Source organism: Xiphophorus couchianus, chromosome 5 (assembly GCF_001444195.1).
Source record: "Xiphophorus couchianus chromosome 5, X_couchianus-1.0, whole genome shotgun sequence".
Lineage (NCBI taxonomy): Eukaryota > Metazoa > Chordata > Actinopteri > Cyprinodontiformes > Poeciliidae > Xiphophorus > Xiphophorus couchianus.
The window spans coordinates 25,121,229-25,145,754 of NC_040232.1; the positions used below are offsets into that span (position 1 = coordinate 25,121,229).

The 24,526-nt window shown below is 40.4% G+C and overlaps 2 protein-coding genes across 14 annotated transcripts in view; both read right to left on the bottom strand.

Moving 5' to 3' along the window:
• Positions 1 to 18,431, bottom strand: part of snap91a (synaptosome associated protein 91a) — a 52,174-nt gene extending 33,743 nt beyond the window's left edge. For 5 of the 9 annotated variants that reach the window (XM_028018464.1, XM_028018470.1, XM_028018469.1 and 2 more), the window contains exons 1-2: positions 17,531 to 18,429; positions 3,236 to 3,378 (exon numbers count right to left, since the gene is read on the bottom strand). In XM_028018464.1, the coding sequence (XP_027874265.1) occupies positions 3,236 to 3,378; positions 17,531 to 17,660 (273 nt within the window). In that variant the 5' untranslated portion in view covers positions 17,661 to 18,429. Of the gene's footprint in view, positions 1 to 3,235; positions 3,379 to 17,530 lie in introns of all 9 variants that reach the window. The other 4 variants (XM_028018468.1, XM_028018467.1, XM_028018462.1 and 1 more) reach the window with 2 other exon arrangements.
• Positions 18,432 to 19,537: 1,106 nt separating this feature from the next.
• The window catches only part of dop1a (DOP1 leucine zipper like protein A), a 32,097-nt gene continuing 27,108 nt past the window's right edge, over positions 19,538 to 24,526 (bottom strand). For 4 of the 5 annotated variants that reach the window (XM_028018460.1, XM_028018458.1, XM_028018459.1 and 1 more), the window contains 7 exons: positions 23,582 to 23,643; positions 23,208 to 23,360; positions 22,444 to 22,580; positions 22,300 to 22,355; positions 22,030 to 22,194; positions 20,704 to 20,833; positions 19,538 to 20,592 (listed from right to left, as the gene is read on the bottom strand). In XM_028018460.1, coding sequence (XP_027874261.1) covers positions 20,284 to 20,592; positions 20,704 to 20,833; positions 22,030 to 22,194; positions 22,300 to 22,355; positions 22,444 to 22,580; positions 23,208 to 23,360; positions 23,582 to 23,643 — 1,012 coding nt within the window. In that variant the 3' untranslated portion in view covers positions 19,538 to 20,283. The remainder of the gene's footprint in view (positions 20,593 to 20,703; positions 20,834 to 22,029; positions 22,195 to 22,299; positions 22,356 to 22,443; positions 22,581 to 23,207; positions 23,361 to 23,581; positions 23,644 to 24,526) is intronic. The other variant, XM_028018457.1, reaches the window with a different exon arrangement.

The window sequence follows — 24,526 nt, forward strand, 5'->3', positions numbered from 1 at the left end:
CTGGTGTACTGGAAAGAATTTTCAGCTTAATTGGGGCCTGCCCATAGCAATGCATAGTCAGCAGTACTGACTTGCGAAGCAAGTCAGTACTGCTCTCCTTATGCATTGCTATGGGCAGGCACCTATTATTCTACACCCAATAGAATGTCTCTTTATTTATATTATCTTTATTTATTTTTCTTCCATCACCGTTAATGCGGCTCGTACCGCTGCGTGCACCCCCACAAAAGTGGTATCAAAACGTGCGGCTCGATGCCGAGAAGGGAGCTATTATTTTTATAAGGAATTGGACTTACGATGGCGACGTAAAAAGTGAAAAACGAGCCAAATTTCCAACTGCCGAAACGCAGAGCCTAACTGACACCAACTGCCGCTTTTTTAGAGTGAGAAATGAAGAGAATTTTTGACCCCCAAATAATTTTGAAATCGCCCTCACGCCCACAGATATCGCCCAATTGGTATCAAACTCGGTCACGACATTGATACGCATGCCTGCTCCGGTAAAATGTTTTCGAAATTTTTCTAGGGCTTACGGTTTTCTGTCAAGGTGCTTCAGAGCAAAGTCATGCGACAGGATTTTCTGTTGCTCTCTCAGGCTCTCTCCCATGTATTTGAATATATTTCTCAAAAATTTCAGATGTCGGCACACCATTTTTTTCTCTCATCGCTGTTAATACTGTGAGTGACGTAGAGAAATGAATCGCGGTACTATGGGAGACGACAAATAGCCCTCTCATACGCTTCAAACGGTTTTTCAATACGTCTCTCGGTTCCTGAACGGCAAGGAGTTGTTCAGACTGCTTTTTCCATATAAACCAATGGGGTGTCTCACAAAGATAGAATTTTTTGTCCACCTCTCTGTGTCACACACACATGACAGTTAGCAGAGGATTGATAACCATAGCAACGGAACACAGGAGGGGATTGGCTGCTGGTTAGGACTACAAATACGCATCACTGTAGTTCTAATCAATACTCAGTTAAAACAGAGGGCTGAGCTGCCATTTAGAGCTACAGGCTGTTTTGGACAGTAAATAACGGATTTAACCCAAACACTGTTAGACATTTTAATTAGTGTGATCATTTAATATGAAGCTTATGTATTTTTCAAAATACATAAGCCCCTCATGTTAATGCACCGCCATAGGCGGTGCAATAATACTAGCATGCATTATATTTTTCTCTCAGGTTAGGGAACTGCCTTGCTGCGCAAGGCAGTTCATTAGCATTAGCCTTTTGCCTTAAATAAGCTATTAGCTATTTTCTTACTTATTAGCCATGTTTAATATACTGAGTGGAGTAAGTCAATTACAGATAACATTCTAATGATATCCCACATGCTATTGACAGCATTTAGAGAAAGATATGTTCAGCCTGCTTTGATCAGAAAAACTATCTGCTTCAAACAGAATCCTGTCTCTCCCTCTCTGTCTCACTCACATGACAGCTGAACTGCTCTTTAGAACTACAATGACTGAAGGTTAGAACTACAACATGGCGGACACTCAGTGCCTACAAAAGAGGTCTGAGCTGAATGTCAGAACTACAACATGGTGGAACTGTCAGTTACTACAGAGGAGGACTGAGCTGGCCTTTAGAACTACTTGTGTTTTGGGCTTTTTATAACTGATTTTATCCAACCATTGTTACACATGGGATTAGTGTGGCAATTTAAAATTAAGCTTAATGAAAATTTCAAAATAAAAGCCTTGAATATTTTTACATCATGTAATTGCTCTTTTTGGGTTTATGTGACTTTTTCATCCAAAGCACTGTTACACATGGTATTAGTTTGGTCCTTTGAAATGAAGCATAATGAAAATTTCAAAATAAAAGCCTAGAAATATTTTTACATCACATAACTCCTCTTTTGAGCATTATATAACTGATTCAACCAAATGACTATTAGACATGGGATTAGTTTGGCACTTTGAAGTGAAGCTTAACAAAAATTTCAAAATAAAAGCCTTGAGAAGTTTTACATCATGGAACTGGAATTGCTCTTTTTGGCTTTATGTGACTTTTTTATCCAAAGCACTGTTACACAATGGAATACTGTGGGCATTTAATATGAAGCTTACTGTAAATTTCAAAATAAAAGCCTCAATATGCCCCTCAGGTTAGTGCACCGCCATAGGCGGTGCAATAATATTATTCTGCATTATCTGTTTCTCTCAGGTTAGGGAACTGCCTTGCGCAGCATTTTAGCTTATATAAGCTATTAGCTATTTATTTTACTTTTTAGCCATGTTTAGTCTACTGAATGGAGTAAGTCCATTATAGAAAACATCCTAGTGATGTCCCACATGCTGCTGACAGCAATCACGCTAACATTAGCATTTTTGCTAATTTTAGCTGATACACTTACTTTATCATACTGAATGGTGCAAGTCCATGTTAGTAAACATTCTTGTCAATCTCCACATGCTATTGATTACGTTGCAGCTTTCTTTAGCATTGATGCTAATTTCTAGCATCAGAACGCTGGGTCCAAACCGACGGGCACACTTTGGCAGGCCCCGGTTAAATTTCTTCAGGAATTTTCTAGTTTTTATGTTAATATTGCCTTAGTGTGCTCACAGAGCGTCAACTAAAACCTTTTTTTAATGCAAGCGGTGTTCTGTTTTGCATTTAGGGCCTCACAGCCAATCTAGGTTGGTTAGTGAGCTAAAAAGGCAAAATTAAAAAAAATAAAATAAAAAAATAAAAATAAATATATATATAGTGTATATACAGTACAGACCAAATGTTTGGACACACCTTTCTAATTCAATGGGTTTTCTTTATTTTCATGACTATTTATAAGGCCAGAAATCCCACTTATTAACCTGACAGGGCAGGTTGACCTATGAAGTGAAAACCATTTCAGGTGACGACCTCTTGAAGCTCATCAAGAAAATGCAGAGTGTGTGCAAAGCAGTAATCACAGCAAAAGGTTGCTACTTTGAAGAAACTAGAATATAAGGGGTATTTTCAGTTGTTTACACTTTTTTGTTTAGTGCATATTTCCACATGTGTTATTCATAGTTTTGATGCCTTCAGTGTGAATCTACAATGTCAATAGTCATGAAAATAAAGGAAACTCATTGAATTAAAAGGTGTGTCCAAACTTTTGGTCTGTACTGTATATATATATATATATATATATATATATATGTATATATATATATATATATATATATATATATATATATATATATTCTGTGTGCAACAAATTCCCACAGATTGGCCTTACCTCATTGCCGTGCACCATGAGGTGGTGTGTGGTGATCAGGGCTTTGAAAACCACCACCCAGCTGGCGTTGCCCACCCTCTCCAGCAGCGTGTCTCCCATCTGGGGGACGTTCACGTTGGAATCCTGGGTGGCCTGGATCAGGTCTGAGGAGCAGAGCGAGGACAAACATAAGGTCAGGTGATAAATGTCAGCAGGGACTCATACAGTGCCGGTGCTGAAGCTTTCAGTAACAATGCAAACAAATCGCAGCAAGGAGGAAGACAGATGGCTAGAAAACAGATGGGAAGATGGAGAATAATTGTGGGGATATTAAATATCTACTTCTGTGTAGCTCACAGTCATACTATGTGTGAAATTACACTGTTTAGTGCCTGTCAGTGTTGCTAAAAATCATTTAATTGCCCTGGTATTTAAATGATCACCTTCCTATTTGAATCAGGAATCTAAGTTCAGGTTGTGAGCTGAGGTGGTTCTCGTCTCATCAAGCTTGCCGTTTTTACGTTCAACAGAAATGTATTCGGAGGATCGTTTCACATTATGATGCTTTTGCTTAGTGTGTGAGTCACACTGGCTGATGCTTTGTTTGGTTTCTGCAGCAGAGCTCTTCAGCTAGCTCAGGGAGCCAGAAAGAGAGAGTGGAATATTCCACAGCAGAAAGATTGACTGCAACGAGACTGAAGCCCCTCAGCATTACAGATGATGGCAGATGCAGCACCAAATTGATAAAATAACACACAAAACACTTAGGACGTTTTAATAGGAAAGAAACCTTTTCATGTATTTTTAGTATTTTTTTTTTGTATTGTTGAATCCATTTATGTGAAGATAAAAACACCAGTAATTTTTTTTTGTTTTAAAGTTGTAATATTTTTCACTAATTCCCAAATAGTCGTGACAGCAAACTGGTTTTCCTATAATTCACCCTACAGAGTGTGAGTTCATCAAAATGCAAACAGTCAGAAAATTTAATGCAGTGCATAAATGGCACGCTCACGCGACATTGTGTAGCGCCATTGGAAACCATCGTAATGACGAATTAACATTCACCACCTCACCTCACCAAGCATTTTACTCTTTCACCCCTCTGCTTTGTTTTTCCGAACCAGAATACGGTGAAACAAACAGCTGTTTTCGACTAGCAACTAATTCCTCATCACTCTATGTTGTCCGTCTGTCACAAGCTGCGTTTCCATTTACAATTGTTCGCAAAACATTGCCAATATTCCGCTAATGTTGAAAAAAAAAAACAACACAATTTCGCAATTGCGATGATGTATCCATTAAATAAGAAACGCAATTAAACTCACGTGTGAATACGTTTGCCATTAAAAACACCTGCCGCGCCATGACCCACCAACTACTTCCTGTCATCTTCTTCTTCGTGGTTTACGCCAGCGGCAGCATCCGGTTGTTGATCATGTGACTAGTGTGATGCGGGAAAAAAGTGTTACTATTTTGATACAGCCCCCGATAAAACGCCTCATTCTAGCGGCAAAACCTGTTTTTTTAATCGAAAAACGAAAGCTTTTTTTTAATCTAGCATGGTTTTTAAATAATGAATTAATCAATATTTTTCTATTTCACTAGCCACAACCAGCCCGACTTACAACCAGACAAACATTTAAAATGAACATAGATGACAACAGGAAGCAGGCCTTAAAAACCAACATTGGTGGCGTAGCGGTTAGCGCGACACGTATTTGGAGGCCTTCAGTCCTCCACGCGGCCGTCGCGGGTTCGACTCCCGGACCCGACGACATTTGTCACATGTCTTCCCCGTTTCCTGTCAGCCCACTATCATATAAGGGACACTAGAGCCCACAAAAGACCCCCTGGAGGGGTAAAAAAAACATTTCCTGTCCAGATCTAAAAATATTTCAGAACAAAAGTAAAACAAATTCACAAATATTTATAGATTTCCATCACAAAGTCATGTTAAAAGCAACCTAAAAAAAATTGAAGTGAGCTAAAACAATATGAGACTGTTTTAGGTAAAACAACCATTTGGTGGAAGAAGAGCTAACAGAATAGCTACATATAAAGAATCAACAGTTTTATTCTGAGGATCTTTACACTGAAAGCTCATCAGTGTAAGACTACTGAGCAGCAGTTTTTGTTTTGATACAGGCAACATGGCTCTGTGCTCAGGGTGTCCCTGCACCAGAGGGTGGCTTGAATAGAAAATTGTTCTCAAGACTGAGTTTTGTTTATGTCCTACCAACGGAAATGAGAAGCAACCCACCACCATGCTTTGCACATTTAAGGCACTGTAAAAACAACATGTGTGTGCATCTATGGCTAAAGTTTGAGGTTTAAAGTCTTTTGTATTTTCTGCCATTTAAAGCTCGTTCTAATAGACTATATTTGATTTCATATAAAACAAATCAACGCACTTTTCCTTTCGGCAAATATTTCCCTGCCAGGCGCAAACATTGACTCCCGTTTAAACCTGTTGTGTTTGCTTTTGCTCTGTGCTCTCATTTTTTCCAAGACAAATTGCCTTGTGCTTTTGGTTCTGACGCTTTCAATTCGTCGCTGCATGTCTCTCTTCTGCCGCGTCTGAATCGGTTTGTGTTAGTTGGAAATATGAGCCGCGGTGGACGGGGAACAGTCAGAGTGTTATTGCCTTGCTGGGCATTGAATGAGTTTTACAATGCTTTTTCATTGTTTCAGCTGACAGCTCATTTGCCAAAGCCCGTGTTTTCGGCCATTTAGCCAAGCTCAACAGCTTAGCTCTTATGTACCGCCACTTTCCTAATCATATTGCTCTAATAGTGTGCTCTGTGAGACTCTGAAGGGGGACCGAGGTTCGTTTGACCTCTGACAAGTCGGACGGCTTCTTTGCTTCCGCTATTGTGCTTCTATCATGCAGCAATAACAAGTGCGTGTTTCCTGTTCAGTAGTAAGACAGCAGGAGCACCGGCACACATAAACAGACACACACACGCACACACAGGAGTATGAAGGATAATCCCTACAGGGCTGATGAGTCAGCAGCCTGCATCATCCTACGCTCTTCATGTCCCTGTCTCCCTCTGTCTGTCAGCCCATCTCACTCCCCGCCTGCTTCTCTCTCTGTTGCCTCCTGTTAAGGGTCGGTAGCTGTACTACGACTGTAGGGACAAAACGCAACACCTCTTACATTAAATATTGGCTTAGACAGGTGTCCCAGGACCAAGGCGGACGCTACACAGCATCGTTCTTGGGAGCGGAAAAAGGCTGAATCCAGTGGAAACGGGTTAAACCGCAAACACAATTTTGAAAAAATAGAACTATTAAGATATGCAAAAAAGATGGATGAGAAATCATCAGCTTTGTCTACTGATCCCATGTGCCCAACCGTGCTTATTCATAATTACACACGTGCAGCAGTGTGAGTGAAACGGAAAGACAGAGCGGACCTGCTGCAAACAAGATTGAGTGTAAGAATCCATACAAATTATCAGTATGAATAACAATTAGCTTTCATTTGCATGCTTGGATTGGGATTTCATTTATTGCCACTTTGCTCATAAAACAAATAACCTTTACGATGACTACGCCAGTGTATTAGCCAAGGGACTACTTTCTGTATGTACATGTGGAGCATACAGATGTATGCGAGAGTACCAACGCAAACTAACACCATGCGTTTAGCAAACCCACAATGCAAACCCCATTAAACCAAGTCAAGGTCTAGTAGTGCTGTTCACTGTGTCAATGAGGTGTCTCCTGTTTCTGTTTGTTTTACAATATGTGAACAATATCTGTACATAAATCTGAACAATGTGTATTTGGGCAGTTGCTGGAGCAACCTGCAGTCAGGTTTTAACAACGACTGCAGGAGGAACGGTGAAGCAGCTGGCGTACGCCGACTGCGAACTTCTTGAGCTCTATACCCAGCTGACCAGCACAGTGTCAGATAACTGCCACTGAATCTGGGTGCCTCCACGGCGCCTGCCACACCCGGCAACACACAGCAGGACTCCGGTATCAACAAGCAGCCTGCAACGCATCGATAGCTGCAAGTGATCTCAAAGCTACAGTGTGTGAGTACAACTCAGGGCAAATCCCCCTAAAGAAGCACACACTGCAGGAAACACTCAATCCTCTCCCTCCCTTCCTTTTCCACAGATACGTTTCTGAATAGTGCAAAAATACCTACTAGAGACATGCCAATGTGATCTCCTTGGCAACAGCTTCCTCGAGCTTGGAGTGTGAAGTTAAATTCCTTTAAGATCATCCCGACCGTCTGTCATCGTGATGTTTTCATCACCTGCCGTGACGTGTACTGACTGATTGACATGATTACACATGAGAACCTATAGAATTTCTCTCCATTTGACATCCACTCCACGTCTTTAATATTATTCTTTCCATGATCAAACAGACGACTCCTAAACATGGCGACAGATGTGTTCAAATGAGGGTGCAACGCCCGCGGGACGACCGACAGAGCGCTGAGCGGCACATGAATGGAGAACTCAAACCCTGTGTTTATTTTTAAACTGCTCTCACCCTCAGGCAACACTTAAGAAGGAAAGGAAGAAAATAAATACCCAGAATGCACTGTAGCGAGCATAGCATAGCATCAACGTGTTGTGGCAGCCAAATGCAAAGGGTGCCAATGGGATGCGGACACTGTGGAGTCTGGATATGACATCTGAGGAATAAGCTGGCAGCCATTGGAACCTGCTGCTGTAGGGAAGACTGGTATCAGAGCTCTGCTGACTTCGTGTGGACACTCAGTCTACTGTTTGCTGTGCTGCAGCTTCTCTCCGGGTCAATGAGACGTTAAAAAAAACAATCTCATCTCTACACAGTCACAATGGCATTCATCCTGGATGTCAGTTCACCACAGATCACCAACATGCAATCAAATGGAAGGATATGAAAAAATAAAATCCGTAGTGACATGACGACAACAAAACCGAACCTGGATTTCAATTGGACTTTATGGTGGGAATTACGTTTCAATTTGCAGAGACAATCTGTTAACTATTGAATGAAAAGAGATTAAATCAGTTCCTTAAATGCAATGCAGTTGGGTGATTCTGAATCAATTTGCAAACGTCAAAACTCATGGAGAGCGTGGAAAATTCAAAGAGAGGGCCTGCAAGAAGAAGCAACAGTGCTGACTGTCCTTATCACCGCGTAGCTCCTGAAATAACATATAACTAAATCAGGCTTTTTCTATGATGATGCAATGAAGGGTTTTATATAAAATCAAGAAAATTATGGACAACCCTGAGCCTCCTCTTCAATACAGCATGTCTGTTCTAATTTGCGACAGATCTTTCCTGTCCATATCCATCACCATCTACAATAACTCTTTGAATAATTTCTAATTAATGTGAGCTAAAGCAACATTTCATTTTCCATTGGGATCAATAAAGTATTTTTGAATTTAATTTGAATTACAGAGAATTGATTGAGCAGAAGCAGCGAAAAAATAAATAAAAGCAGCAAAATCGCCTCATGAACAGATTTTACTACTCTCTTTGCCAAAAGTGTTTGATATTTAAAAACAAATTCTATTACTCTACATGGACCAGTATAGCAGCAGTGATGCACTTCAAACTGTGTAGCTCAGCTTATAAAGAATGTGTTATACATACGTTACCTTTTATGGCTTTGACATCTCTAACTGTTTGGTTGCTTCGAAGGTTCTGCTGAAACTTCAGTAAAAAATCATTAAAATGTAAGCGTTCAGTGGAACATGTAACAAATTTAGCTTTTTGTTTTGTATTTTAAAAATCCCCAAGCTGCTTGTGCTGCAGTTGTTCCTCAGCTATCACTGTAGCATATTCTAATGAGCTATAATAGGCATAACTTGGCATAATTCAAACCACAAAGTACCTCCAACGCGACCCTTGGCATCTGTTGAACACGCATCAACAGGCACTCATTTATTAAATTGGCAGAGGGGGATTTTTGAAACAAATTCTTGACAATACTCAACAAGGGGGAAAGTCAAAATGGCTGCTATGAAATTGGCTAACATGGGGGGGTAAGAAGATTGAATGGTTTTAATATTAAAGCACAACAGTGTTTCAAAGGTTGACCAGGAACGATTTTAAAACATATTACAGGGTCCTTCACCTCCTTTAAATCATATGTGGTAGCATTAAATCCTTTGTAGAAAAAGGAAATTAGTAATGAAGCCTCTATTTTGTTCACACAATTTAAAAAAGAAGCACTTTTAACGCTTTTTTGGCAATGGGAGCCACTTAGAATGAGATAAAGATGAAAGTTACAACATATGAACTCGTCAAACCTAAACTGGAATATTCTACATTGATAACAGTTTCTACACAAGATCCCATGCAACAAATTCTGTGACATGTTTCTTTTCCTCCGGCACAACTCAGCAGTGGAGTAATAATACAGCAAGAAACACTAGCTTCACTCTATTATTGATATGCGGTTAGGGAACGGCATCGCACAGCCACTTACAGTACTATGGATCAGCATTTGTCTCCTTTCAGATTTCTGTTTGTACTTTTTTGTCACTGAAATCTTTGAGATAATTACAAAAATTTGCATGTCAGACAAAAATAGTGCGAGTAAATATAAAATAAAGTTTTCATTTGATGAGTTAAGTGAAGGAAGCTAACTAATTTATCCCACTCCTTTGTTTTGGTTCATTTTCACTAGTGTACCACCAAGAGAGCCTGTCTAGCAACGCAAGGCAGGGAAAAGATCGACTTATCAGGCTCAAACCAAAGAGATTCAACAACATGTTGTGTCAACATATAGTAGCAAAGCTATTTCTAAGGCTTTTGGGTCGCCAGTGAACCACAGTGAGAACTATTACCCACAGATGGAGGAACACGGAAAAATCTTTTTTTTTAAATCTTTCAAGGAGTGGACAAAAATTACTTGGACATTGGACATCAACAATTCATCCAGAAGGTCACACAGAGCTTGGTAACTTGGTAACAGAAGGTAACTCACCTCAGTTAATGTCAATGAACATGATTTAATGATAAAGTGGACAGAAAAGACTTCTATAGGGGAGTTCCAAGACAAAAAGCAGGTTGGCTAAAAGAAAACAAAGGCTAATCTAACATTTTCTAAAACTCACGTTGACAATCACAAAAGACTTTCGGGGAAACATTTCTTGGACTGACTAGACAAAACTGTTTGGAGGTTCTTCTGGTGTAAAACAAACCCCACATTTCAGAAACATGACATCACATCAGGAAGATCATGTGATGATATTGGGTTGAACAGTGGCTGCTGAAAGTGATTGGTGCTTGACATGTCGCCATTAAAGTCTCCATTAACAGGAAAAAGTAATCACCAAAGGGGTCTAAAAAGTCGCTAAGTTGGCAACAACGCTTTGTTAGACTTCCACAGGGGTCCTGTGGAAGTCTAACACAGGCCCCCATTACTGTGGAAGTCTAACAGTAATGTTTAACATTACACCGATACCCGCTGAGCGATCGAGTCTGCAGTACCTGCTAAGCTTTATCAACAACAAACTTCAAAGTTCTGCTTTCCAGTGAAACTCTGTTGGCAAAAATCACTCCAAGAAAACAAGAAGAAACAAAAATGGAGGACCAAAGACAACATAAAGAGGGTCTGGACGAAGAAAGAGGCAATCACATACTGTGAACACGAGTGTCTCTGCGCATTTTATCAATTTAAATAAAATCGAAGTTAGAGCTGCATTAAGCAATGGAAGGTTCAATAGACTCTCTAAGTTACTTCTGCGTGTGTCCCATATTGGTGCAAAATGAAGCATTTGACTAGAATATGTTTGGCTTGATGAGTTATGCTCTGCAGACCAATGAAGGATGAATAGTGTCAAAGCAAAAAACAAGAACTGATGATCTACAGCATCCTTGGCTGAAGAATCAGTCCTGTGCGCCTGCCAACAGAACCCTTATACTGGACTTTATTGATGATTTCACTCCAGACATTTTAGAAAGAAATTAATTTGGAGGTACATCGAAGCAGTCTGGGCTTATATAACACCAGCACTAATTGGATGGCAATCCACAATTCAACAGGACAGGGATATTGAACAAACCACAATGAAAAGCTAAGCAGTTTACAGACCGAGCAGTTGTGTTTAGATAAGTTTGGCATGCTATCCTTTCAAAGGTGAAGTTTACCAGAGTCATTATGTAGTGTCGATGTTAACTTCTGGGTCAGAGTGGCATCCAGAGATACAGTTACTAAACTCTGATTAACTAAAACACAAAACTCAACTGGAACAACGTCCTCTTCTGCCCAGAGGATAAAAGCTATTTCTTTATTTGATAGTGAATTGACATGAAAGTGAATAATGAGAGAAGGGGGAAGACATGAGACAAAGGCCACCAGGCCGGAAATCAAACCTGCGACAGCCACGTAGAGGATTAAGGACTCCATATGTGGGTTCTGCTTAACCCCTGTGCCACCACAGCACCCCACTATATTATGTTTTACTATGCTATGTTATACTGTATTACGCTATGCTATGCTATTCTATGTTCTACTATACTACACAATACTTTACTATACTACTGTATTTTAATCCCATTTTATGTTTGCAGCCAATGAAAGAACATTGTCAGTGGCAGATATGAAAGAATTCATAACATGCGTACCATCTAGAAGTTGGACTTCTAGATTTGCGTGTCTATTGCACACACCTAAACACACCTCATATAAAATGTTAAAGTTGGGATTGGGCAGAGACCTCCAAATCTCTTGAATTTTGACTTCATGAGGGTTGAAAACTTTTAAAAACTCGAATTAAACATAAACGCCTAATCAAATTGCATCCTTCAAACTGCAGTTCAGATTTTTCTTTCTTTCTTCTTTTTAAAAAAGAACATACAAAAATCAGTGTATTGTATTACCATTTTGAAAATATTAAGAGTGGTGGTGCTCAAAAACCTTAGCACTGAAAAGATCTTATCAAATTTCTATTGGAACCTCTGTTCTAAAGAAGATAGACATGTAATATATTATGAAATAGAAGTAAAAAAAAAACAAGTCTCCCTTTTAAATTCATTATAAGAAAAAACAAAACAAAGTCTTCCCAGTTATAAGATTGAGAGTTTGCCAATGAACATTTCCAAACAGTGAATTTCTTCAGCAAAACAACAACTAAGAAACCTCAACAAACTTGAATCTTTAGAAAAAAAAAAATCAGCAAACCAGATTAGTCCAAAAGACCATCCTAAGAGCTTCCCAGCCTCATTATTATCCTTGAGGCCTTCTGGCTCTGAAATCTGGTAACACATTGATTGTGACACATGCAGCGGTAACAGCACCCTGTCTGCCAGAGGGGGCTCAGCATGCTGTTTATGTTCCTAATCGCTTGCTGTCCTGCTTCTCCCACCCCGCCAGTGACAGTAACTGGGTAACTGTCACCCAGTTACCTGCTGGGTGACAGCACGTGTCACCCAGCAGGTAACACGTGCTGCTTTCACCCTGAGCACGGCATTCCAGCATCTCTGCTGAAACAAAACCGCTAATTGGAGTTACACTATTCAGAGCAGCAGGAGATAAGGTGATAATTACCAAAGGATCCGAACCCTTCATCTGCGTTGTGATCTTTGCACTATACGAAAAAGAGACTTTTTTCTCAAACTGATTTTCTAAAACGTGACCTTCACGCTTACCAAGAAGTCGTGACCGTTGGAACAGCAGTAGGATTTAGAGGTTTGGGAACGCAATGGGCAGATGAAATGATGGAGGCCATTAGGAGCAGCAGGAGCGGCAGGGCTTGTCTTTAGAAACAGAGCCATTTTCATTTGGCCGACATTCAAGTCTTGTTTTGCTGATTCCTTCTGGTCTGCAGATAAAACTGCCCCAGCAGGCTTGGTTCTCACCTATGCTTCCAGTAGTCCTCACAAGAGAAACAAATAGCGTTCATCACACGTTCTGCTTATCAAAGCATTCATTTAGTAGCTGCTGTTTAAAGAAAAGGGAAATTTAAAAAATGAAGCTGCATAGACACTTCTGTCTGTCATGAGAGAGACTTACTGTACATAAGCAGATGTTTTGTAAGGAGTCAGGGCAAATGTTGTGCAAAAACAGATAACCAATACAAGAAGTGCACCTTAAACTCATATTTCTCTGTACAGATATTATGCAATCGCTCCAAAATGTCTAACAGTACCGACTGACTTGCATCTCACACAGCACTGTATCATAGAATTAACACTGAGTGTGGTTGGTGCAACATTCCTCTTTCGCTGATTTGTATCCCATCCAGCAGTTCAGACAATTATACATGAGCACCAAACCCATTTGGAGAAAAATATGCTTCCTAAACAAAACAAGCTACTTGCAAAGGTGAGCTAATACTACTGGATATTAAGCAAAATCTGGATGCAGTTAGATTGCGGTCTTTGATCTGAATGGCTTGAAAATCATCCACCAATTCAGACCCTTGACTCACAGCTGCATCTTCTTCTTGGCAACAGCCAATTCAGGCCCCTTCCTCAAACAGGGCACTCAGTGCTTCCAGCCTGGGTCTCAGGATGCAAGCCAAGTGAAGTTGCGAATGTACATCCCAGTATGCTTAGCAATCTGTCCCAATCTTTTCCCAGTTTAGGGAAAGCGTCTGGTTTTTAACCACAGCTTCTTTAAGATCAAAAGGTGTCTTTAAAGTCTTTGTAAACCCCCAGGAGACCTGCTACTATTAAATTATAGAATTGCAGAAATATTTCAAGTATAGATAAAAAAACAGCATTCAAGGACTTTGGTCATGGTGTAAAAACAAAGCAGTTAATAAGGACTGCAGCAAGATTGTATAAACCTCATAAGATGTCAGAGAGACATGTTAGCTTACTGTATATTGTTATGGTAAAATTGACTAATAAGATCAGTGTATTATGCTTTTTACAATGAGAAATGTAATTGTGCTTTAGTACGTCTAACTTTCTGAAGACTTTTGATTGAATTACCTACATTTGGTCTTTCGAAAGTTTTAAAATAGAAGCATGTCCTTAATGTTGCTTATACCAAACAGGCACACATGTGGCCGTAGACTGTGGTATCTTTAATCCAGAAGAACCGATCTTCTCAAGTTCTTACTGTTTAAAAATGTTATCAACTTGTTGAGAGATGAGAGAGAGGTCAGAAATACACTCGTCGTCTTCTGTGCTTATGTAACATTAATTGACCACTTAAGGTTTGTGCCAAACCAATAGTGGGAAAAGATACCAATGTCTATAACTCGTTGTTAAAGGGCAAATAAGATTTATTTGAAAGTGGGTTCTGTTATGAAGTTATGATCAGTCAGTATCTTGTCCTTTGCTGTTGGCTGAAAAAGCAATCTCCATTTCATCAAAGTAAAGATGCCAGCAGTATAATTTACTGTAGATTAAATATTGACTGCTAGAAGCTCTTTGCAGAGCAACACTTCTAAAGAGTTTAACTATGTCTTTAGTTGGTCTGTGGCATTTTAGGCATTTTAAGGGCAAGCTTGAAAAAAAGATAATTCCACTGTCATCAGTTGTAGTAGTAAGAAGATTTTATTAGAGTGAATCTGAAAAAAAGTAAATACATTGTTGAAGGCTAAGAGCTAGCCAGAGGGTGGCCATGCTTTTACCTGACGTATTCAAAAGACTAAAACGGATCTTATATTGTCTTCCATCGCTGTGAGGATTTTTTTAACTTTACTCCAAACTCACTGCAGTACGATGTCTGTCACTTTTCAGTGAGTGTATTTGGTAGTGGAAGCGCCCAACATTCATCATACCTCTGATTATCTGTCCATCTGCCAGCTCACTTCCTTTCTAAACCGTGTTAATAACAACTAAATCACCACAAAATCTGCCAAAACAAAACAAAAATTGATTAAAAACAAAGGGTGGAAAAAAGCTGATAAAAGTTCATGTTCCCGGTTGATTTGAAATTAGCATTGTTGAATCAATTGGATCTATGTTGCAGATGATTATATTCATGCATGTGAATACACACCAATTTTTGGTTATGTACACGTTTTTCTATGTCTCATTGTGCAGCACTTACAGTAAACAGATAAAGTAAGGTATGTCAATTAAGATAGTGGAGTTTTCTCTTATGATGTAGAGATGAGCTAGTGATACAAACAAAATGATTGTTGCAGATAATTAGTTGCAGCTTCACAAGGATTTTTTTAATGTAATTTAAAAAAAACAAAGGTGAGCATACTTATTTCTGCCTCTTAAATAAATTTTGTCCAACAATAATCTGAAAAACTTCAATGTCAGCAGCATAGTTAAAGAAAAGCGAGTACTAGCCTCCATGAGGGCATGTCCACGTTTCTTCACCTGTCACAAAATGCTGAAACAAACTTCTGCAAATAGACCAGTTTCCACTTAACTATTAGCTAAATCACCAGGTTTCATTGTTTACATTAATATTCTGTATGGACTGATTCCCTGTGCTAACACAAACTCAGTTTGTTTGAGTTTCCCCAACTCCAACTTAGAGACATTTCCTCAAACTTCATTTTTTTCCCCCTTATTCCAAACATTGTGGTATCTATACTCCTTGGCTGTTATGTACTAATTTATGAAGTGCTTTTTGTGCATTTACGCTCAATGTTTTAATATTAAGTAATTTGAACTTTGAAAGCTTCATTAAACTTTTCTGTCTCATTTTTGTTTAAAATCTTAAGTTGTATATAATCCTGAGTTACAGTGTCATGCCAAGGTACGACACCCAGAAAACCAGAAAAGTCTGCTTTGTAGAACCATCAATTACAGATGCAAGTGTTTTACGTTACTTTCAAAATCTGAGAATAGCAGCTCTGCTTTCATTAAATCCCTCCATTGCAGTTTTAACTGTATCTTTGGGTAATTATCCTGCTGGAACAAAAACCTCCACCCTATTCTCAAACCGTCTAACAGTCGTTCTTCCAGCAATGTCTTCTATTTACTTCCATCAGTTTCAGCTCCTCTGTCACTACTGGAGAAAGCATGTCCCATGACATGATGCAGACACCACCGTGTTTTATGATGAAGATGGTGATGTCCAGTGTTACTTATCTGCTAAAATGTTTTTCAGGTGGATCAAAAGGTTCAATTTTTATCTTTTTGACCTTTTGTTTCTAGAGTCTCTACATGATTTGTGGTCTGCTTTAAACAGGACTTCTGGCTTTATTTCAAAAAAGTATTTCTTCCCATCATTAATCCATAAATGCCAAATCCTTCCCTCCATGATTACCAATGGCCTGATTTCGCTTTCTTTGATTAACTATTTTCTTTCCCTGGGCATGTCTGGGTAAGTTTAGTGTTGAGCCATGTTTTTCAGCTTTATGCCTGACTTGATTGCTGTGTGTAATGTTCCCTAACAATCATTTGAGAGTCTTACCTGACAGCTGGATTTGTACTGAGAGTAAATTTCACATGAGTGAATTCTACTTAAGTCTGGGGTGTCCAAAGCCAGTCCTCAAGGACCGCTATGCTGCATGTTTTAGTTCATGCAGGCAGGTAGGTAGCTGGTAGCAGCTACCTACTCAGCATGCCAATGTTCTGCAGAGGCCTTCTAATGACCCTTCACTTGATTCAGCTGTGTTGAACTACCTAAAACATGCAGGACGGTGGCACTTAAGGACCAACTTTAAACACTCCTGCATTAGGTGATACAGAGTTTATACATGCAAAACATTTGAAACCCATGAGTCATTTGCCTTCCACTTCCATTTTCATTTTTCTTCCACAGCTATACACTGTTTTGTATTGATCTGCTGCATAAAATTCCAATGAGATACATTCAAGTTTGTAAATGTTATTTGACAAAATTTCAAAAAGATAAAGATGCCGCACCAGTTTTGCAAGGCACTTCATGGTGTTGTATGTATAAGTTAACATATATTAATATGTCAGTGTTATGCAGTTCACAAATCAAATGCTAACTTGTATGTGTTCTCAGTGCTACACTAAAGTGACAAATGATGTCACTGCAAATAGCCAATTTGTCTGCACTGGTGTGTAGCATGTGTGTGTGTAAGTGTTTCTGGTTTTTGTAGTCTCATTAGAACCTCACTTGGAACAGTCCCATCTAAGGCCCATAGATGGTATGGGGACCAAATCCCAGACTAATTTAGTATTGTGTTACAGGTTGGTGGTTAGCACTAGAAATTGAGTGAACACAGTGAAACTTGGGGGCTAGGCTACATTGAATGAATGGAAGTCAGTGCAATGCAAGGGTAGCAGAACAAGCCAGTGTGAATTAGTAACCCTGTACTTTTGAATGAAATATTCCCTATACCATGGCAAAGATATAGGTTAATGATGGACAGAGGGGTAAGATAGATAGATAGATAGATAGATAGATAGATAGATAGATAGATAGATAGATAGATAGATAGATACTTACATTCCAGGTGTTTTTTCTTTGGGGCTGTCTGCTCATGTGTGGTGGCCTTACACACGGCCCTGGAGACCTCGGAGCCCGTCAGGGTGTACTGAGCCGCGGCGATGCGGTCTGTCAGCGTCTGCCCCGACATCTTCTCAATATCCGCTGAGTCCAATCTCTACGATCAGCGTCCAATATGGTCCAACCCACACTCACACACACACCCGCTCACGCCCGCACTCACTCACACACCCACTCTCTCACACACGCACCAAAAAGAGCGGGCAGCCCCAATAATCCTAGCTGCCCTCGTAAACGGCCGCACAGATCCGGCGCTAGAGAAGAGCCGCAGGGACACTTTCTGATTGCATAACAACTGGAAGTCCGTCCTGTTGGGTATTCACGCGTCTCCTTCCCCGAAGGCCGGTATCCAGCATTCGGTAACAAAAAAAAAAAAAGAAAAGAAAAAAAAAATCCAATCCAAACCCACTAGGGGGGCGGTTTATTATTATTTTATTTCAGATCGGTGTTTCTGTGAATGCAGCCTACCGGATGATGCTGGACGCTGCCTCCCCCTCCTCCCTGTCTTTCTTCCTCCTCCTGGATAATCCTCACCAGCAGCAGCAGCAGCCGCGGTCCTACGGTCCCTGTGTATCAGCGGGGCATACAGGGAAGCATCATCACCACCACCATCATCATCATTCCCCTCACCATCCAATGCAGCTCCGTTGCGGCCTGTGATACCGAAGTTATGCGCCACAGTCCGGCTGGTTTGGATCGCGATTATTTTTCGGTGAATTCACATGCTCTTATTATTATTATTTTTTTTTAAGTAATTTATTTAATAAGTCATCCGCTCCCCCACCCTACTCCGAGTCGAGTGACGCTGCGTTGCCAGCCGCGCTGCTTCCTCTGTTATCGCGAGACCTGGAGAAGGCGTAAAGACACGAGAGGGGGCGCGGAAGGGGGGAGGGGGAGGGTCGTCTAAACGGCCGAGCGTGATGCTTTCCGTGAAGGTCATATGGAGCTGGAAGCTGCATGCAGCAAGATTTCACCATGTTCTCTGGTCCTGTCGGTTCTCCATTTGTGTAAAACAAATAGATGAATGACGAGCAGGGCAGGAGGTGAAGAACAGAGGCGGGTTTAGCCTCTGTCCATGGTGCTGATTTCTCCCGTTAGATAGGGAGTGACGCCATAGAGCTGATTTCTGCATTTTATTATGTTATAATCACAAACTTCAGGAAAGATTGGATTTTTAAGAAAATGACAAACACCTTGTGTTGTGGAAGGAAAAGGTTTAAAAATGGTATTATATATACTGTATATATACTGTATATATGTAATGTCAGCTCAGTTTTCCTATACACGCAAAGAAATAGAATCTAGAGCTACCAAAAGCTAGTTAAGTGACCCTGGTGTTCATGTTCCTTATTGGCCAGCAGACTCCTCTGACCTTTAACCCCATAGGAAGTCCATGGGTTGTTAAGAGGAAGATGAAAGTACCCATACCCAAAAAGGCAGATGACCTGAAGGCATCTGGCAAAGCGATCTGAGTTTCCATTACACCTATGCAGTGCTGATGGCCTCTATGCCACGGCGCATTAATGCAGTAACTCATGCAAGAGGAGGCCCAACCTCGTACTGAGTGCACAGAAATGTAAATACTTTTCAGTAGCTTCACATTCTTACTCAAAACACTCATTTTTCATTGGTCTATAGTGATTAAAACGGCAAAAAGATAAAAGCTTGAAGTGTTTTACTGAATGTCTATAAAATGAAAGGAAAGAAATTCTGCACTTTTATGCAATATATTACTTTTTTTTTTTAGACACATGTATATTACTGTGTTGGGCCTGTTATATAGAAGTTTGTAAACTGTTGAATGTATACAAAATTTTGTGGTTGTAATGTGAAAAAATGTGTAAAAGTTTAAGGGGAATGAGTAACACACCCTTAATGACCAACACACTCATTGAGGGTAGACTAGACAGCCCTTTGCAGTATAAACATCGACTGAAAAAACAAGTCATGAACCCACTTTTTTAATGTCAAAGCACCATGTGGCTCTCTTTCAGACTCGCAAAATATGAGCACAATTGTCTCTTACAATAAGAAAACTCCCTTTTCATTTTAAATTCAAGTTTGATGTTTTAAAGTGTGCAATGGCAGCACTTGACAAAATGTAATGTTTCAATTGTTAACAGTGTTTTATGAGTTTGTATTTTTGTTTTTATGATGTAAAGCACTTTGAACTGCCTTGTTCTATTCAAATAAACTTGACTGAGAACATATTAAACGTAGACAGTTCAGACACTGCTGAAATTCACATGCTGAAGATCAGCTGTACCCCAAACATCACCCATCACACTTCTATAGCATTGTTTTTTATCTTAGCAAATCCATATTCTAATATATGAATTCCTTCAAAACTTTTTTCTGGACGACCTTTCAAAAGGTTTGAAGAGAGCGAGTCGTTTATCTGGCTGTCATTAGAAACCTTTTTTTATTAAGTCACCTTACATGGAATGACAGAGCATTTTGAGCGTCTTCTAAACGACTCATGAAATGTTAAAACTCGTCAAAAGCTGCTCCGTATATACACATAATTAAAATTAAATACAGTAGCTCAAGAATCATAAATAGAAAAACTGTACAGACTCCCCCCTTGTCCATATCCCCATATTGTTATCAATCATGAATGTACAAGTTAAAGTTTGTTCACTAGTGTTCAGTAATGTGTTAATGCCCAGTTCCTCCCTTGCTGGGAGGGTCTCTCATGTCTTGATAAGACCCTCTAGAAAGTCTTTTTCCACCATCTCCTCGATGTTCTGTCGGGCTCGGCTCCAGAACACCTTCTGGCTCTCCAGCTTGTGGCCCTCCTTGCTGGCGGGGAAGGAGGAATCCACGGGATTGTGGGTGTAGACGGGCCCCGATCGGCAGCTCGCCCTGCTGTTGAAGACCTGGCTGAGCAGGTTGAAGAAGGGCAGCAGCTGCTCCATGCTGCGGATGACGTAGAGGGTCAGCATCAGGTGGCCCGGCTCCCACGGCAGGGTTTTAGTGGAACAGTCCTCCTCTGGGTTTTTCTATAGTACGCAGAATGACAATTTACATTTTTAACTGCATTCCTCCACCCCCTCCCCCGGTTATTTAAAGTTTTGTTTTGTTTTTTTTTTAAATCAAGGAGGAGGAGACACCTTGGCTCGTTTTCTCAGCAGCTTCACCAGACGGACCACGTAGGGCTTGAACTCCCTCTGATGCGTCCCCTGGCGTCTCACTTCCAACCCTGAGTCGTCTGAAGCCTCTGGGATGAAGGCCCAGCGGTACCTGCAATGAAGTGGTGCACAACTTCAGAGGAGGATTCAACAGGACCACAGTTCTAGCTTTAGCCACGGTTTCTGCAGGTTTTACAGATTTAAAGACCATTTAAATGGAATTTCGGACCCATACTGCCACAAAAATATATAAACTTTGTCCATCCAACTTGTATTTCTCCCTCATAGGCACAAAAAAAAAGCTATCTAGCTAGTTAGCACGGGTATGCTAGGAGTGAGTTCCTGGTAGCCTCAAAAACCCTGCGAGAAAAAAAAAATACATACAGAGTGCATAAAATTAAATAGTCTTGCCAAAACTTGTGAATAATGTATTTAAAGGCCAACCTCCTTGTTTTAAATGAATTTAAGGTCTTCAATTTAGATGCATGAATTCAATGATGCCTGGACACATTGTTTAAAGGTGCATCTCATTAGATACGAATATCATCAAAATCTTAATTTATTTCAATAATTTTTATCAAAATATATTTAGTTGAAAATCTACTTCAAATGTTCCTTTTTTTTTGACATATTTGATGACTAAACTTCAGGGTGTTTTCACCTTTATAGTCCCGTAGCCTCAGTTTGATTGGAGACCAAAAATGCAACATTTATTGCATTTTCAGCCGGTGTGGTTCACTTTCACGCCGCACTGTGTAAAACCGACCTAAACCTTTGAGAAACCTGTTCACCCCCTCGCCTGTGGGGGCGCTGCACCAAGATAACAATACAAAAACATCTGAAGAAGACACTGAGCGCAACTCGCTTTTTTAAGACGTGTAAACAAAAATGCAGTGGTGTCACATTTAATTGCTAAAATCCAATAACACTATATTTTTGGTAACAGTTTGTAAACAAAACCTTTTTTCAGAGGTCGTTTCCTTCAGTGGTTCTAGGTGCAGCGCCACCTCTGGCGATAGGGGGAACAGGCGGTTCAAAGGGTTTGGTTCGTTTGACACAGAGCAGTGTGAAAGCCAACCGCAGCAGCTGAGAATTTTAAAAATGTTGCAACTTTGGTCCCCAGTCCAACCGAATCTACCAGACTGTCAGGCATGAAAACACCCTTAAAATTGACAATCATTAAAACTATAAAACAAATACTTTAATTTCCTCTCTGTGTGATGAATGTTTCATTTTTGAATTGATCATAACATTTAATTGATAATCTAGTTGATTAAAGTGTATTGTCTCAATTTTATCTGCACTGACATCTGGAACTGAGGGAGACTCTCAGGAGGCAACGCCAAGGCAAGATCCAGGAACTTGCAAGCAGAGAGGTAGAGGTTGAGCCAGCGCTGGCTGTTGTAGGACGTGGAGAAGCCGTTCCCTCCAGAGTAGGTGGTCTCCAACCCGGCAACCGACGGTCCTGACGTCCTAGGAACGAAGCGAGTAGGTTTGTAGCTACTAAGCATCTGCTAAGCGCTAATTTTTAAACGTTTCATTGTTTAAGAAGTTCTGCTCTTCACTGTGCAAGTATACCTTGATATGTCCTCGTCAGCGGTTAGCTCCTGCTCCATCAGCAGAAACACTTGGACCTGTAAAGACACACGCATGCCAAAGTCTGATTTGTGTAAAAGAAGCAAAGGGTGAAGTGGAGCAGCAGAGAACGGTTCGTGAGCTCACCAGCTCAGTGATCATGGTGGGCCAGAGGGACGTGAGGTGTTGAGGCGACATGCGCAGCAGCAGCACTCTGAAGAACAGGAACACCTGAGCGTGGAGGATGGGTACCTGAGGCAGACGCAGGCTCTCCACCAGACGCTCTAAAACACACACAGACAATTTGATCCATCAGTAGTGTACGATAATGCGAAAGTCAAAAAGACAATTTCGCAATTGCTGGGTTTCCGTTAAATAAGAAATGCAATTAAAATCACATGTCAATAAGCTTGTTCACGTGATAAGTCGATAAAAATCAACACATTTGACAAATTTAGACCCGTCCAAGCTCCTTATACTGGGGATCAGCTACGTATTTAAGCAGCGTTTTTGGGAAATTGCAGTCACCGACTTTACAGAATCAAAACTATTGCTGAACTTTGTGAAGCTGTGAGAGCCAGTTACACACTGTCCGAAAAACACCCCAAAAACAAACCCTGTTCCTCCTACTACTACCTGTTGTCTTTGTTGTTTTCGCCAGTAGTAACATCTGACTGCTGATCATGTGACTGACATGAAAGAAGTATTTTCATTGCAGTTTTGTGAAACAAACTAATTTGGCTGAAAAACCACCTCATCTTAGCTCAAAATCCTTTCATCAAAAGAACGTGAGCTTTTTCAAAATTTGCCTCTAAGCAAATTTATTTTCGTAATTCCATTTTGCGCAACAATATGGTCAACAGAAACACGGCCTCGCGCTCAGTTCTAGTAAGAGGTTTGCTTGTGTTCACCTTGGATGTCCGGCAGGTACTTCTGGTACTGGTCCACCTCGCTGCTGTAGATGGTGAAGGCCAAGCGTTTGAGCAGCATGGCCCTCTGCTCCAGCTCAGCGTCTCTGTTGGTGAACAAACTCAGGGAGCTGCTCTGAGCCACCGCCACCCGGGCTGAAAGCACAGGCAAACGTTTTTACTACAATTTCCAACTTCTAGATCAACAGTGTTTTAGTTTTCGGATCAGAGGATCTCGGACTTAAGTGTGAATAAAACTGAAAAAACTAAAAAGGTTTTCTTTCTTGCATGTTCAATTATTCGACTTGATTCACAGCCAACTCTCTGTGACCAGATATGACAGAAACAAATTTATAAATAGTAAATGTGACACTTACTCATCAGGTCTCTAAATGTGGTCTTGTCATGAGTCATCAGGTGGTCAATGATGGCTCTCCAGCTAGAAAATCAGGGAAATTATGTTAAAGTAAAACCCTGTGAACAACATCCAGGTGCATTCACAAACAAAGGTTTTTGAATATCCTTCACCAAAATTAGGGATGAAACGATTAATAAGTGATTATAGAAATAATGGTCAACAAATTTAGCTGAAAAAACCTCCCAGCAATGCAATGACAAGATCAAGTCTTAAGTTTGATGGTGGGGGTATAATACGGTAGAGTAGTTTAGTGGTTCTGTTTAGTGGTTGAAGACCTAAAGGACAATTCATGCTCCTGACTGTGTGGAAACACTCGAGATCCCCCCTTTTTATATTTAAACTTTGATTTGGAAATAAATCTCTAATGCTCCTCAAAAACATTTTAGAACCAGAAAATGTACATATTTTTATGTACTACATGGCAAACATAGATGACAGGTCTTGCTTCTTTCTGTGCAGGATGTTTGCATGATCCAGCAAGTCAAAATTAAGACTATTAAAGACCTTTTCTTAATGCCACCTTGAATGAAATCTGAGATGGAAAACCCCCCATAAATACAGGGGATGATTGGGGGATCCCTGCGACGGACTGGCAACGTGTCCAGGGTGTACCCTGCCTCTCACCCGAAACGTTCACTGGAGATCGGCACCAGCACACCTCCCGACCCCACGAGGGACAAGGGTTAGAAAATGGATGGATGTATGGATTCGTTGGGGGATCCTGCTGCTTCGCAATCAAGCATCGCAAAAACAGACATTACTGGGGTCTGTTTGTTGCTCTTTTCAATGGCCATGTGGTCCTCACACTGTAAATTACTTTTTACAGCCTAACCGTTATGTAGTGTCAAGCTTGAAAGTTTTATGTTCTTTTTTGTATTTTTGCACAAAATATACCCGACATGTG